The sequence below is a fragment of the Equus przewalskii genome, chromosome 18 (assembly GCF_037783145.1).
Source record: "Equus przewalskii isolate Varuska chromosome 18, EquPr2, whole genome shotgun sequence".
NCBI lineage: Eukaryota > Metazoa > Chordata > Mammalia > Perissodactyla > Equidae > Equus > Equus przewalskii.
In genome coordinates, this window is record NC_091848.1 from 25,059,284 (window position 1) to 25,073,700 (window position 14,417).

At 41.4% G+C, this 14,417-nt stretch overlaps 1 protein-coding gene across 1 annotated transcript in view; it reads left to right on the plus strand.

The window, feature by feature from the left end:
- VPS8 (VPS8 subunit of CORVET complex) overlaps window positions 1-14,417 on the plus strand; it is a 235,611-nt gene that overhangs the window by 200,876 nt on the left and 20,318 nt on the right. Inside the window, 1 exon segment of the mRNA XM_070582453.1 lies at window positions 211-264. Within this exon segment, the coding sequence (XP_070438554.1) occupies window positions 211-264 (54 nt within the window).

A 14,417-nucleotide genomic window follows, 5' to 3' on the forward strand; every position in this document is an offset into this window, starting at 1 on the left:
TTTTCTTACCCCAATCGTATTTTTATCTTGGCCAACTACTGACGTTTTGATCTCCAGAAAAATTTCAAAGGAACTTAACAAAAAAAATCTATTTATCATTCCTCTGTTTTATCTCAGTTCCACCAATTCTAGTTGAATTATTTTGAATGTGGGTCAAATAAAACTAGGCTATAACTAAAAGGGTATTAAAATGTTTGCCTTTTTTCCCAGGTAAAAATGTCTCCATCCTGTCATCCATCCAAAGGCAATCCTGCTGTTAAGAAGGTGAGTGCGTTTTAAAAGGAAAAATCCAGCTTCCTCCTTTAGTGTGTTTATTCTCCTGTGTTGAACAATTTTCTCAAAATGAAAATGATTTTTAATCATCTTAACACTGTCAAATGTTATTTCTAATTGGGTGCCTTAATGATGTGTCTCTAGACTCCCTGGCTCTTCCAGAGAAGCCAAATGTGGATTTGGGCCTAGCATCCGTCTCCTGGCAACTAGGAACTTTCATTTTTCTAGAATTCCCATCCTCTCTACCAGGCAGGCATCCTAGTATCAGATGAAGGCTATATAGTTTTTCTTAATAATGTGATTTCCCTCCCGATAGCTATGCCTAAAGAAAACTGGCCTGAGATACTAACATTTCAGCACATATCACCTAAGAAAGTCCTCAGTAAACACTTGTGGGATAGAACTCTTGCCCCTGCCACTTCATTCCCTGACTGTAAACTTTGTGGCACAGTTAGGGAGTGAGTCTTTCAGCTCAGCTATCTTCAGATGATGTCAGGAGACCCACTAAAATCCTTTTTGTTATCCAGCTGCAATAGTGCAGACAAAACGTGGTAAACAGATTGACATTTTTGCTGTGTTTTCTTTTACCATTTTTATTTCTCTGATGCTGGAAGTGTTCATGGATGTAGCTTTTCTTTCCTTGCCTTTTTTTATAGTTTCATCCAGCATTCATGTCAGCAAAGGACTATAGAACAAAAATAACAACTTGCTGGCTCCGTTGACTAACAGCAGGTTCTAGCTTCAAAGCAGTGTGCCAGAAATGGGTCCCTTTTCTCTGCCTTTAGAATCCTCTGAGACTTTTTCAAAGAAAAGAGTAAAAACAAAATATGTTCTCTGAAAAGCCCTATAACATGCTTCACATGAAAATCTCTTTCATTCTTGTCAAGACGGGAAAAGCAGGCAAGACTGAGGCAATAATGGTTGCTGCTCAGAACCGTCACACCGTAACAGGAGGAGCTGGAAAGGGCGTAAGTCATTTAGTCTCACTCAGTAAACAAATGAAGACATTGGAATCCACGGGGAAATTTTTTTTCCTAAGCTCTCAAATGTTAGCTATGGGACACACTTCTAAGTAGAGGTTATAAACATGTGCTTTGGATTCAACTAGACTTTGGTTCACAGATTGACTCTTCTACTTATTTACCTGAGTAACCTTGAATGAGTCAGCCTCTCTGTTTCCTCCTCTGTAAATGATGATGCTACCTCTCAGAATTCTCCTGAAGATTAAATGAGATGCTATTTAAGTGCCCAGCACTGTGTTTGACACTTATTAAGTACCCAGTAAATTACTGACACATAGGAAGTACTCAGTTGTTATTGAAACTAGTATTAAAACACAAATCTCACAGCTCCTAACCAGATGTCGTTTCACTTTATTATGCTACTCGTAGATTATTGTCCATTCAGCAAGGATTTCTTTATACTGAGCTAAGAAATGGACTACAAAGGTGAAAAATACAATCCTTGTTCTCAAGGGCCTCAGCATTTAGTGGGAAAGGTAGACAGGTAAACTGACAATTACCATACAACTTGATACATGTCATGGAAGGTGCACAAGGTATCCTGCAAGAGCATAGAGGAGAGGCCCTGTTTTGAAATGACTAAGCTAATTTAGTACGACTCTTGTATTCCTTGTGGTAGAGTCCAGTGAAGAAGTTTGAGAAATGGTTAGCTGCTCCCGTACAGCCTCATTACTAGATTATAATGAAAGCAAATCCTGCCATCCTTACAGACACTTATTAAGTAAATATTCATTTAGAAATAGGTTCATGCTGGGGCCGACCCAGTGGCATAGTGGTTAAGTTTGTGCGCTCCGCTTCAGTGTCCGAGGCTTCAGAGGTTCAGATCCCAGGCACAGACCTGCACACAGCTCATCAAGCCATGCTGTGACAGTGTCCCACGTGCAAAAATAATGGAGGAAGATTGGCACAGATGTTAGCTCAGGGCCAAACTTCTGCAGTAACAACAACAACAAAAAATAGGTTCATGCAACTTATTTTTTAAACTTTGTAATGTCCCAGCTCTCTGTCATTTTAGGTGTCTGACCACTATCAGAGATGTAGCAACGTTGCAGAAGCAGGATTCTGCTACTCTGGTAATCAGCATTCCTTTTTTGAGTTCTTATAGCACGCTGAGCTAGTCCCTACCAACATACTTACCTGGCTGTGTTGAAATTCCCTCTTTTCTTATATATACCCTCCATCAGACTATATGCCTCGTGAGGGCAAGAACCACATCAGTCTTGTTTACTGCTGTATCCCTAAGTGTAGAACAAAGTAATCACTCAGCTGTTGTGTGAAAGAGAGATATATGAGATTCCACAGGACTTCCTAGTTCTTTATGGGAAGTGAGAGGGAAAAAGTTGTTTCTGGCCTAGATAACTAAAGAACGAACAAATGAAACATCATTGCTGTCTCAGGCTTGTATTCCCAACATGGTCAGTTCCTTACTGTTGGAGCTATATCAGCAATACTCTGAGTGAGATCATTGTGAAACTCAGCACCTGGTTCCTACTTCCCTTGGGCGTGTATTTTTGTGTATATATGTATGTGTGCATAGATAAGTACATCTACGTATAAATTCTGGTTATCATCCTGGAGCAACAGTGTCTCTTCCCAAAGTCACATTGACAGATGGAAGCACCAGCAGTGTCTGTTGAACAGAGTGACTGCCAAAGTGACATGTGTAAGAAACACAAAGGAGCAGTAACGTTTTGATTTGAGCCAAAGATTCTCTGTTGACCAATGACTGAAGAAAGTGTTTGGTGACTTTACTGTCACTGTTGGCCCTGCCAAGAGGTGGATTCAAGTGCTGAGGAAACAGGAGCCATGTTCTGTAGGGCCACCTAACTTGGGTAGGTGTCTTATGTAGGAGTCACTCTTCCATTCTGTTGCCACATGTCAGAATCTGGCAGATTCCGTGAACATGTATACGTAACATCCTTTTGCAACACAAGCATTTTGTATTTTAGACATTCTTTTAGAAAGCTCTGGATTAGAAATATCATATACATGGTATATAAAATTTTTATATAATGTTTTGTCTTATGTTTATAAAATTTCTTATTGGGCTTTGACTGATAACTTAAAAATAAAATTGGAAGATACGCATACTTCCCTAGGACTTTTGCAGTGTTTGATCATGGATGACCAGAAATTTGAAAATTAGGAGGCATTTCCCTTAGATAAAGATTGCCATAAAGGTTCATTGCAATAAACTCCATGGAATAGATCCAAATGGGAGGTGTTGACAGTGTTTGATGTGGATTAAAGGAGTTTAGAGAGTTAGTTGAAGGCAGCATCAAAAACCACTCAGCTATGATGCATCTCTTCTTAACTGCTAGAGAAACGCCACCCAGGAATTTGTGTAGCGGAGTTGGGACTGCTACATGAATAATAACCAGAAAAGGCAGTTTGGTTTTCTCTCTTGATCACAGAGAGTGATCACTCTTTGAGGCCTCCCCTGTTTTAGATGAGCTTTCTCTGCTCGTGTGTTTGCAGAAGCCTGAGGGGCCGGGTGCTCTGGCTGAAGAGTATCCTCAGGCTGGTGGAACCCACTGGAAGAGTCTACAGTTGATATTCTCCTCAGAGTGACCTCTTCCAGTTAGGGGCAGGGTACTGGGAATAGCAGGGAGGAAAGCTTTTCTGATAGTTCTGGGTAAATTCAGTAAATATTCAACAGGCCTCCAAGGTGCCACGCGTTGGAGGGACAAAGCTCAGTGCAATATAGTTGATGATCTCAACACATTTACAAGTCAGCTTAATGGTGACTGAACTGATGGATTTAATAGCCAAGGCTCCTGGAAATTGGTTCCCCGTTTCTCAAATATTCAAGTGCATTGTAAGAATTTGGAGCTGATGTTTTTTGTCCAAGTGTTCTGGTGAGGTAAAATTTTTACAGCCATTCCCAGTCTTGCCACTCATATCAAGAATGTACATGACTCTACTTGCTCATTATTTTTATTGAATCACAGGGAGGAGGTTTGTTTTTTAGGTTTTTTATTTTTAAGAGAAAAAGCCTTACAGAGCGACTGTTTCCATAACAACAGGAAAAGCTGGCTGCACTGTCTCAGCTGACCGGGCCCAAGAATGGCTGGTTGGTAGTTTCACAGAAGTGAAGGGAAACATGAAAAGAAAACACTGAGATAGATGCAGCATGTTCTAGCCGTCATCTGACGATGGCTGAAATAAAGATTCATTTGCCTTTTTATGTCATACTTTTAACTCTTTCCTGCAAAAATGCAAGTCTTCATGAACAACGTGATAGCCCTTGATGCATGTATTCTGTCTCTTTCCTTAGAGCATTTGTCCTAGTAGGACTTATATCTAAATGTGACTTCTGGGCCTCTACTGATCAAAAAAAAAAAAAAGGGAACAGAGGACACTCCTTGGTCTTTGCTTTGCACAGGCGGGGTGGAAGACCTCCACAGGCCAGGTGCCTTTTTATGCTGATGTGAGGAAGCTGGGCTGCAGTGTCTTCAGACATCTGGAGGCTGCCGATTTGGAAGGAAGCATAAGCATTCTTTGTAGTTCAGAGGACAGAAGTGGTACCTGTGGGTAGCTGCTACATAGAAGGAGATGCTGGCTTGACATGAGAATTTACTAACAGTGGGACACGTCACCTTGTGTATAGTGCCTTGCCCATTACCAGAGGTGTTTGATCGGTGGCAGGATGTCTGTCAGTCAGAGCTGCTGCAGAGGGATTCCTGCCATGCGTGAGAGGTTGGACTGGTTCATTTTTAGATCCTGTGGAGTGTGAAGATCTTCAATGTCTACAATTGTACTAAACTCAAAAAGTGGCATGTTCATGGATGTGGTGAATACTTTTAGTTAGACCTTAACATCCAGCCTGAACTAATAGAGCATGTTGTCTATCAAAGAAAAACAAATTTGGCTTGGGTAAGGAGAGAAGTCATTCAAAGAATTATTGCAATAAGGGGAGTGGGCTATTGCCGTGGAGAGAATGCTCCCACCATAAGATCTGCAAGGGTGTCAAACATCAGGCAGAAAGGAAATTTCTTTATAGGGGCAGGTAAACAGGCCTAGAAAGAACCAAATGTGGGGGAGTAGACGGCAGACTCAGACAGTTGATCAGGAAGTGTCTTTCCTTTCGGTCAGCCAGTTTTTAGGAGGCTTCATTAAGGAGGGGTTGTATGCTGGCTCAGGCTGAGGGTGGGTCAGAGCTTGGGGAAAGGAGAAAATCTTAACTAAAGTTTGGTCATCAATTAACAAGAATTTTGTTCCAATCAATCAATGAGGACAAACAGCTCAGCTAATCTTTTATGAGGCAAAGAGTGGGGATTTGGTGGGTCTGTGTCTGGCCTTGTCATAGGTAGATATGGGGGCTAGGTGAGTCTTCCTGAGTCTTATGGGGATGGGTGGTTCTTTGCAGTAAGCTGTTTCCCAGAACAGGATAGGGGGATTTCTTTAACTGTAGCTGTTTCCCAGGAGCTCAGGGCTCAGGTAAAGTTTAACATGGTCATGGGTCTGACTGTAGCTGCCAAGTTCATTCTTTATTCCTCTCCATGATTATGACCTGAAGTTGTGACCTGGGCTCTTCTGAAACCTGCTTATTAGTCCTCAGGTAGAGGGAGAGCATGTCAGCAGGAAACAGTTACTCAGAGGGACAGCAGGTACCATTTGTTTGTGGTGCTCACCCTTCTCGCCAACCCAGTTTCCCCTGTTATTAACATCTTGCATTTCTGTGGCACATTTATTATAATTGATGAGCCAACATTGATACATTATTATTAACTGAAGTCCACAGGTTACATTATTGTTCACTTTTTGTATTGTACATTCTGTGGGTGCTGACAAATGTATAATGAAATGTATCCACCATTACAGTATCATGTAGAATAGTTTCACTAGCCCGGAAGTTCCATGCTCCACCTATTCATCCTTCTGGTAATTGCTGATCTTTTTACTGTCTGCATAGTTTTGCCTTTTCTCAGAATGTCATGTAGTTGGACAGTATGTCCAACTTTTCGGATTGGCTTCTTTCACTTAGTAAAATGCATTTAAGGTTCTTCCATGTCTTCTTATAGCTTGATAGCTCATTTCTTTTTAGCGCTGAATAATATTTTATTGTCTGGATGTACTACAGTTTGTTTATCCATTCACCTGCTGAAGGACATCTTGATTGCTTCCAAGTTCTAGCAGTTATCAATAAAGCTGCTATAAACATTTGTGTGCAAGTTTTTGTATGGACTTAAGTTTTCAGCTCATTTGGCTAAATACCAAGGAGCATGACTGCTGGATTGTATGGTAAGAGTACGTTTAGTTTTGTAAGAAACTGCCAAACTATCTTCCTATTGTGGCTGTGCTATTTTGTGTTTCCACCAGCAGTGGATGAGAGTTCCTGTTTTTCTACATCCTTGCGAGCAATTTTTGTTGTCAGTGTTTTGGGTTTTAGCCATCCTAATAGGTGTGTATTGGTGTCTTGTAAAAATTTGCAATTCCTTAATGACATATGATGTTCACTATTTTTTCATAGGCTTATTCGCCATATGTATTTCTTCTCTGGTAAGGTCTTTGATGATTTTTTCACTCGTTTTTTGGGGTTTTTTTTACTGGTGCTCTAAGGTTTACCATATGCATCTTAAGTTTTCCAGATCAGCTCCTGATTTAAACTAGCTTAATTCCAGTTATATATGGAAATGTTATTCCTGTATAGCTCTATTGTCTTTCCCGCTTTTTATGGTATTGTTATACATAGGACATCTATTAATGTTACAAACCCAGCAACACATTGTTATAATTATTACTTTACCATCTGTAGTCATTTCCTTAGCCCAATAAAGCTTTGCTCCCACCCACTTCCTTTGTGCAAATATATTATACATATATTACATTTTTATGTCTTATGACCAACATTACTTATATACATGTTATTTTATACAGTTGCTTTTTTAAATCAGTTATGAGAAGAAGAGAAAAAATCTATGCATTTTGCTGTATAATTACATAATTACCTTTACCAGTTCTGTTTTTTGTGTGTAGGTTTGAATTAGCTTCTAGAATCATTTGCTTTTCATTAGTGACTCTGTGAACAGTGACTGATGAATTTCCATTAGTATTTCTTGTAAGGTGCTGGCAACAGCTTCTCTCAGTTTTTGTTTATTTGGAAAAGTTATTTCATCCTCATTTTGAAAGATATCTTTGCTGGATATAGCATTATTGGCTGACCATTTTTTCTTTGAACACTGAATATGGTTAGCCCACTGCGTTCTGGCCTCTATTGTTTCTGCTAAGCAGTCAGATGTTAATCTTACTGGGGTCCTCTTGTAAGTGACTAGTCATTTTTCTCTTGCTGCTTTCAAGATTGTCTCTGTGTCTTTGACTTTCAGCATTTTTACTATGATGTGTTTGCAGTGATGTGGATCTCTTTGCACTTATCCTGCTTGGAGTTTGTTGAGCTTCCCAGTTGGGTGGGTTATAATTTTTGGTTAGAAACCAGACATCTTAGGTAACACATTGTGGAAATTCTTGATCCCACATTCTTGGGGCTTGTTACTGTTATTTGCTTGTTTATTTTTTAGTGACTGCTGGGTTATTTTGGTGAAGTCTCTTCACCTCCCACCCCCATATACACACACTGTTAAAACTCTGATACTGCTCCTCAGGGAGGCACAGCCTTGGGTATGCCCTGGGATGGCAGTGGTATTGATAGGGCTCTCTTTCTCTTTTTCCTTGACCACATCCAGCTCTTAAACTCCTACTGACTGCTCTGTTGTTTTCAGCAATGCCCTGGGGCATAAATTCCTCTACAAACTAACCCAGTCAAATTGTGGCTACTTTGAAGGAATAGTTTGTGAAGACTGTTTTTGATATTGGTTTTGACCTCCTCACCAGGGCTCCTCCCAGCTTTTGTTTTCCTAGGTTCTCTTCTACAAAGTGGCTAGCCTACAGTTTAGGTTGTATCTTCGCTAAATCCATGAATCTCCTCCCACTTGCCTTTCTTCACACAACCTCCGCTTTTCTTAAGAACACACTTAGGTTTGAACTTCTCCACACTCAGTTGCAGATGAAGTCAGTTCCTTTTGGAAGAGATTAGGAGCTGTCTGTTTTACTACCTGCTTCTCCACCAAGGAAAAATCTCTGAACCAGGGCTCTGTTGCAGGGGGTAGGGACAATGGCAGCTTTTCTATGAATGACACCCCTGCTCTAGGACTTGAATGCTTGTTGGAAGGGGGAACAGCCTGGGTTCCTCTTGGCTTGCATTTCCTGGTATGGAGCCATTGCCTCACAAGCCAGGGTAAGGGTGATCAGGGACCCAGTATTTTTCCATGCATGAGACCCAAGGTAGAACCTCCATTCCACAAATGGAGTCAGAAGAGAGCTCCCACCACCTCTTGACTGCACTTACCTAGGACGTAGCCTCAGCAACATGTAGCTGAAGGCAGGATAAGAAATGCTGAAGTCCTGTTTCTACTGGGAAGAAAGTCCTCTAGCTGGGAGCTTGGGGGAGAGGAGCTGGGTGTTCTTGACTACAGCAGTCTGAAGTGGAGTCTCTACCTCACTGGCTGGGAGGGTGGGGACAGGAGCAGTCTTGGTTCAGATACCACAGACTCACCTTTCTTAATGAATTTACATAGATTTTTTTAATAGTTACTTCTTCATTTGCTGTTTGTCCTTAGGTCCATTTCTAAGGTCTTTAAATGATTGGATTTTTAAAATAATTTTCACCAGTTTCCCTGGGGAACAGGTCAGCAGAGCTCCTCATGCTGTCACACTAGAAGTCAACCTCCTTCCTCATCCATTTCTAACAAACAGTGACAAGCCCCCTGCCTCTGCTTGAAAACCACCTCCTGAGGCAGGATGTTCCATCTTTGAAAGCTGTGCCTCAGATAGTTCTTCCGTATGCTGGGTGACACCTCGCTTCCCATTGATCCTAGTCCTTCCTCTGGAAGCCATCAAAAAGATGTCTAATCCCTCTTTCATATAGCAGCCTTTCCAGTCCTTAACGTAGGTGAAATCCTGAATCCCCAGCCCCTGGTCTTCTCTTGTCCAGGCAGAACATCCACAGTTCCTTTCCTCATTCACCTCCACCCTGTCATACCACATCTCTTCAACTGCCGCCATTGTACTTCAGGGAGGTCAATTTAGAGCTGAATGAGATCATCACTTTCCTTATTGTAGGTGCTGTTTCTGTAAATGGAACCAAAAGCGCATTAACTTTTTTAACAGCCATTTTGTGTAGTTGATTCAATGAACATGTTGATAGCAAACTCCTGATTCTGTTTACACATGCTACTGATCCCATCCTGTGTAAATACTATTGGTTTCTAGAGCCAAATGAAGGGCTTTTCTTCTGTTGTTTCAGTTTATAACCTTTGGGAATCATGTTTTCCATCCAGTGCATTGGCCTCTTTTATCTTTATCTAAGTCATTGATAAGATATTTGTATAGAACAAAGCCAGGGACAGAGCCCTGCAGCTCATCATCAGAGACCTAGGTAGCATTATTTAATTAGTCACCATACCATGGCAATTGAGAGTTAATGGGTGTGATTTTTCTGTTTCTTAATATGACACCCCTTCATGAACAGTTGACAAGATTGTTTTCACTGAGTAGAGTCAGATGGTGTGAGTCTCTCACTGTGGGGCTGTATGTGAGACCACGTCAGAGCCAGTGGTTGTTCTTTGTGCCTTCTTTGTACCCTCTCCGTATATGAAAGTGAACTCCCCTATCAAGACAAGTGATGCCATCATGTCTACCATCTCCTTGGAATTTTGGATCCTACTTCAGTTTAGAGTATTGATCGAGTTACAAATGGGCCTTCCCCCTCCGACAGTGTTTCTTGATGAAGCTTTTAGGCACTTCCTACAACACACAGCAGGGATCTTTTTTCTCTTCTGCATGTGTGACAGAGCAGCTAACAGCCTATTATTTTGCATTAAAACAACTCAGTAGGCCATACTTAATTGCACTCTGCTGATCTGTAAAGGTTATAGAATCCAAAAAGCAGAGCTTTGCAGAGTTTGAGCTGCTCTAATGTATGTGGTGTTCTTGAGTGGCTGATATACTGTTACTGCAGAGTATAGCCTTCTATCTGGACCACTATCCCTAATCAGATAATGTGTCATCCCTGAGAGCTCACACTCCTTTCTTAGAATATCAGGCATGGGACTGAGCATGTTCAGGAAACAGTGAGAAGTCTTCTTTAGTTAAAGCAGAAGCACAGGAGGAGACGATGAAGATGAAGTGTGGGCTGGTGCTTAGTGCAGTCTCTTCTGTCTGACAAGTCACTGTCTTGCGACTTTTGTGTTTGTTGTTTCTGCACAAATCCAGGGGGCATTCTAGTTGGAATTTACATTGGTTCTTCTATCAGGACATGAATAAGTTTTAGCCCCCTGGTTTGTAGTGAAGTATCTACTAATAGTGGATATTATTCCAGATACAGCATGTCCTTAAAGGAGAGACACCACTCTACATGGTTAAGTCACTTAACTTTTTCATATATTGTCTGAGTCAGTTAAGGCTACCTTTTTATGGTATAACTGGGGCAGTTCATATCTGTACTTTGGCACCTACAGCCCCACAGAAAGAGAAAATGAAATTGTGTAGAAATTTCTTTGCAGTCTTTGGAAGGAAGAAATGATCTAATTCCAGTGACCTCTCTGCATTTTACTTTTACCTTTGAGAAGCTTTCTGCCACAATGCCAACCATCTCCTTCTCTACTCTTCCCATTTACTTGAGTGGTGTTGTCATTCCCCAGTCAGTATGTACCTCTGCTTCCAAAAGTCTCTTCACTGACCTCACTGCCTCTATCTTCTCGGGCTCCAGTCCATCGTCCTCCACTTCTTCTAGTGCTTACAAAACTTCACTTGCTCCCTGTGGCTAACAGAGTTAAGTCTAAATAGGTTTAGATTGACAGTCTAGGCTTTTGATGCATCACTAGCCCACATTTCCTACTCATCTTCTCTTCCTTTCCTTCTTCTTTAACCAAAGGAAATTTCTCACTGTTTCCGAAACGTAGCCAATCCCATGTCTGTGTATCTGCTCTTCCCTTCCTTTCCATAACCTGGTATGTCCTTCCTTCCCTGCCCTCGTAAGTGATAGCTTGTTTTTAGCCTACAGTTCAAATTCTGCTTCATTCATTAAAAAAATATTTCTTGGGCACCTACCATGCACCAGGTGTGGGTCTAAGTGTAAGGGATCCTGCAGGGAACACAACCAAGACTCTCCCTTCACAGAGCTCACATTCTGGTGGCAGGGGTAGATATCAGTCAAAGATATGGTATATCAGATGAGGGAGATAAAAAGGGAGATTGCTGTTTTATGTGGAGTGGTCATGGAAGGTTGGTAGGTAACATTTTCTAGCTAAAAAAAAGGTGAAGGTGCAATCCATGTGAGTGTGAGGGAAAAGAGCATTCCAGGCAGAGGGAACAGCAAACCCAGAGGTCTTGAAGCAGGAGAATGCCTGGCGCGTCCCAGAAACAATAAGGAGGCCACTGTGCGTGGGCTTGCAGCTTCGTAGGTGTGTGGTGAGCACTTTTGGAGTGTCTCTTCCTTCTAGTTTTCTTGTTCACTGAGAAAATAGAAGTAAATGGAATCCATTGAGAATATGGAGGAGGTGAGAAATGTTGGAGGTTTGAAGAGAGGTGAAGGTATGAAATAAACATCTAGCATAGTGGTTGAGTGAAGAGACTAGGGAAATATCAGGGGGCCTGCTTGCAGTTCATAACTCAAATGTCTTTGAACTCATCACCTCTTCCTCTGAATTCTTGTAGCAGTTATTTCCATACTTCATTTGGCACTTGGCATATACTTCTGTTACGGTTTTTGGTGTCTGGCCTAACTTTCTAATGTTGTTGTTTTCAGTTGTGTTCTAGTCCACCTGGCTCCTCAGCTTCTTTGAGGCAACTTTCAATATGCACACAACAGAAAAGGACAAAAATAAGTAATTGAGGGCATCAGGAAAAAATGAAAATATACCTGAGTAGAATTCAGTAATAGCGTAAAAGCATTTGGGGAGAAGGAATCTTGAATAAAAACTTTTTTTTAATCTTTACTATCTAAAACAGGACAGTTTATTGAAATTGGATATTTAAATCATTACTGTAATAATTACAGTGAAACCTACGTTTGCATTGCCTCAATTTTTCTCCCACACATTCACCTTGATTCCCAAGAGAAAAAAGTTTTGTATGTTACCAGTATATCAGTTCCTTGCACTTTACACTATCATGTCGGCAGTATTTGGTAAGGACTGTAGTGGTAGCCATGAAACTTGCTGAGAAGAGCATGCGGGGCCTGTGTGCTTTGAGTAAACACCTGGCATGGTTTTCTCAGACACAGTATTCCTGCACAGGCACCACAGGACCCAGGGACCTCCTGAGCCAAAGTGCAAGTTCATTCCACAAAGCAACCTGTAAGGATTTTCCCCCTTGAGAAGCTCTTATTGATTGTCACACTTGTAAAATGTCCATGATGATTACAGTACATATTTTTTCTTTCAGCTCATTAAAAATGCTATTCCACTGTCTTATGGTTTGCACTGTTTTTAATAAGTCATCAGTAGTAATTCTCATCATTGTTTTCCTGTGTCATGGATGCTGTGGCGCCCTCTTCTCCCATCTTTCAGGAGAGCGAGAAGCACTCCTTGCCTCAGCTGCTGGGAGTTGTAGCCACTGGTAACTTTTAGTTCATCTTTCTCCAGGAATTGTCCTTAGCTAAAAAGACCTATCTTGCCAACAGTGACAGCCTCTTCCTGAGAGCAACCTGCATCTAATGACTAGCCATTGAAGGATTATAAAGACCAGAACAGGGGCTGGCCCAGTGGTGTAGCACTTGAGTTCACAACGCTCCACTTGAGCAGCCCAGGGTTCGCTGGTTCGGATCCTGGGCACGGGCCTACACACCGCTTACCAAGCCATGCTGTGGCAGGCATCCCACGTATAAAGTAGAGGAAGATGGGCACGGGTGTTAGCTCAGGGCCAGGGTTCCTCAGCAAAAAGAGGAGGATTCCTAATGGGTGTTAGCTCAGGGCTAATAAGGGCCTGAACACCTTGTCTTAATGCAGAACAATTCTTCAGGGCCATCTTAGCTCTAGAGCTTTCCTTGGGATCACTTGGGGCCTTTGTTGTGGTTGCATCATGGTTGAACCCCCTCTGCCCAGTTCTGCTTCCTTTCCTGCCCCATAGGTTTCCATTCCAAACATCCACCAATAACCTCCGGCAGACAGATCTCCATCTCAGTCTTTCTTCCAGGGAACCCAACTGGTAACACCTGTATATAACATGTCTTTTTTTCCCTTTGGCTGCTTTCAAGTTTTTCTCTCTGTCTTTGGTTTCCAGCAGTGATATGCCTGGGTGTTGCTTTCTTTGTGTTTCTTTTTTGGAAAGTTCAGTAAGCTTCTTGGATCTGGATGTTTATGATTTTCATCAAATTTGGGAAACTCGTGGCCATTATTTCTTGAAATATATTTTCTGCCCCAATCTCTCTTCTTCTGGGCCTCTAATTACATGTTCAGTAGACAGTTTAAAGTTGTTCCACAGGTGACTGAGGCCTTTTTTATTATTTCTACCTTATTTTTCTCTGTGCCTCAATTTGAATAGTTTCTATTGTCCTGTCTTCAAATTCACTATTTTCTTCTGTAATATCAAATCTTCTGTGAATTTTTCGTATCCAATATTATACTTGTCAGTACTCAATTTCCATTTAGTTATTTTTGTCTTCCTTCTACTTAGGGTTAATTTGCTTTTCTTTTTCTAGCTTCTTAAGCTGGGAACTTAGATCATTAATGTTAAGCCATTCTTCTTACCTAATGTAAAAATTTTAACTATAAATTTCTGTCTAAGCACTACCTTAGTTGGATCCCACAAATTTTTTTTTTTAAAGATTTTTATTTTTTCCTTTTTCTCCCCAATGCCCCCCAGTACATAGTTGTATATTCTTCGTTGTGGGTCCTTCTAGTTGTGGCATGTGGGACGCTGCCTCAGCGTGGTTTGATGAGCAGTACCATGTCCGTGCCCAGGATTCGAACCAACGAAACACTGGGCCGCCTGCAGCCGAGCGCGCGAACTTAACCACTCGGCCACGGGGCCAGTCCCTGGATCCCACAAATTTTGATAATACTGTATTTTCATTATCATCCACCTTGAAATATTTTCTAATTTACCTTGTGATTTCTTCTTTCA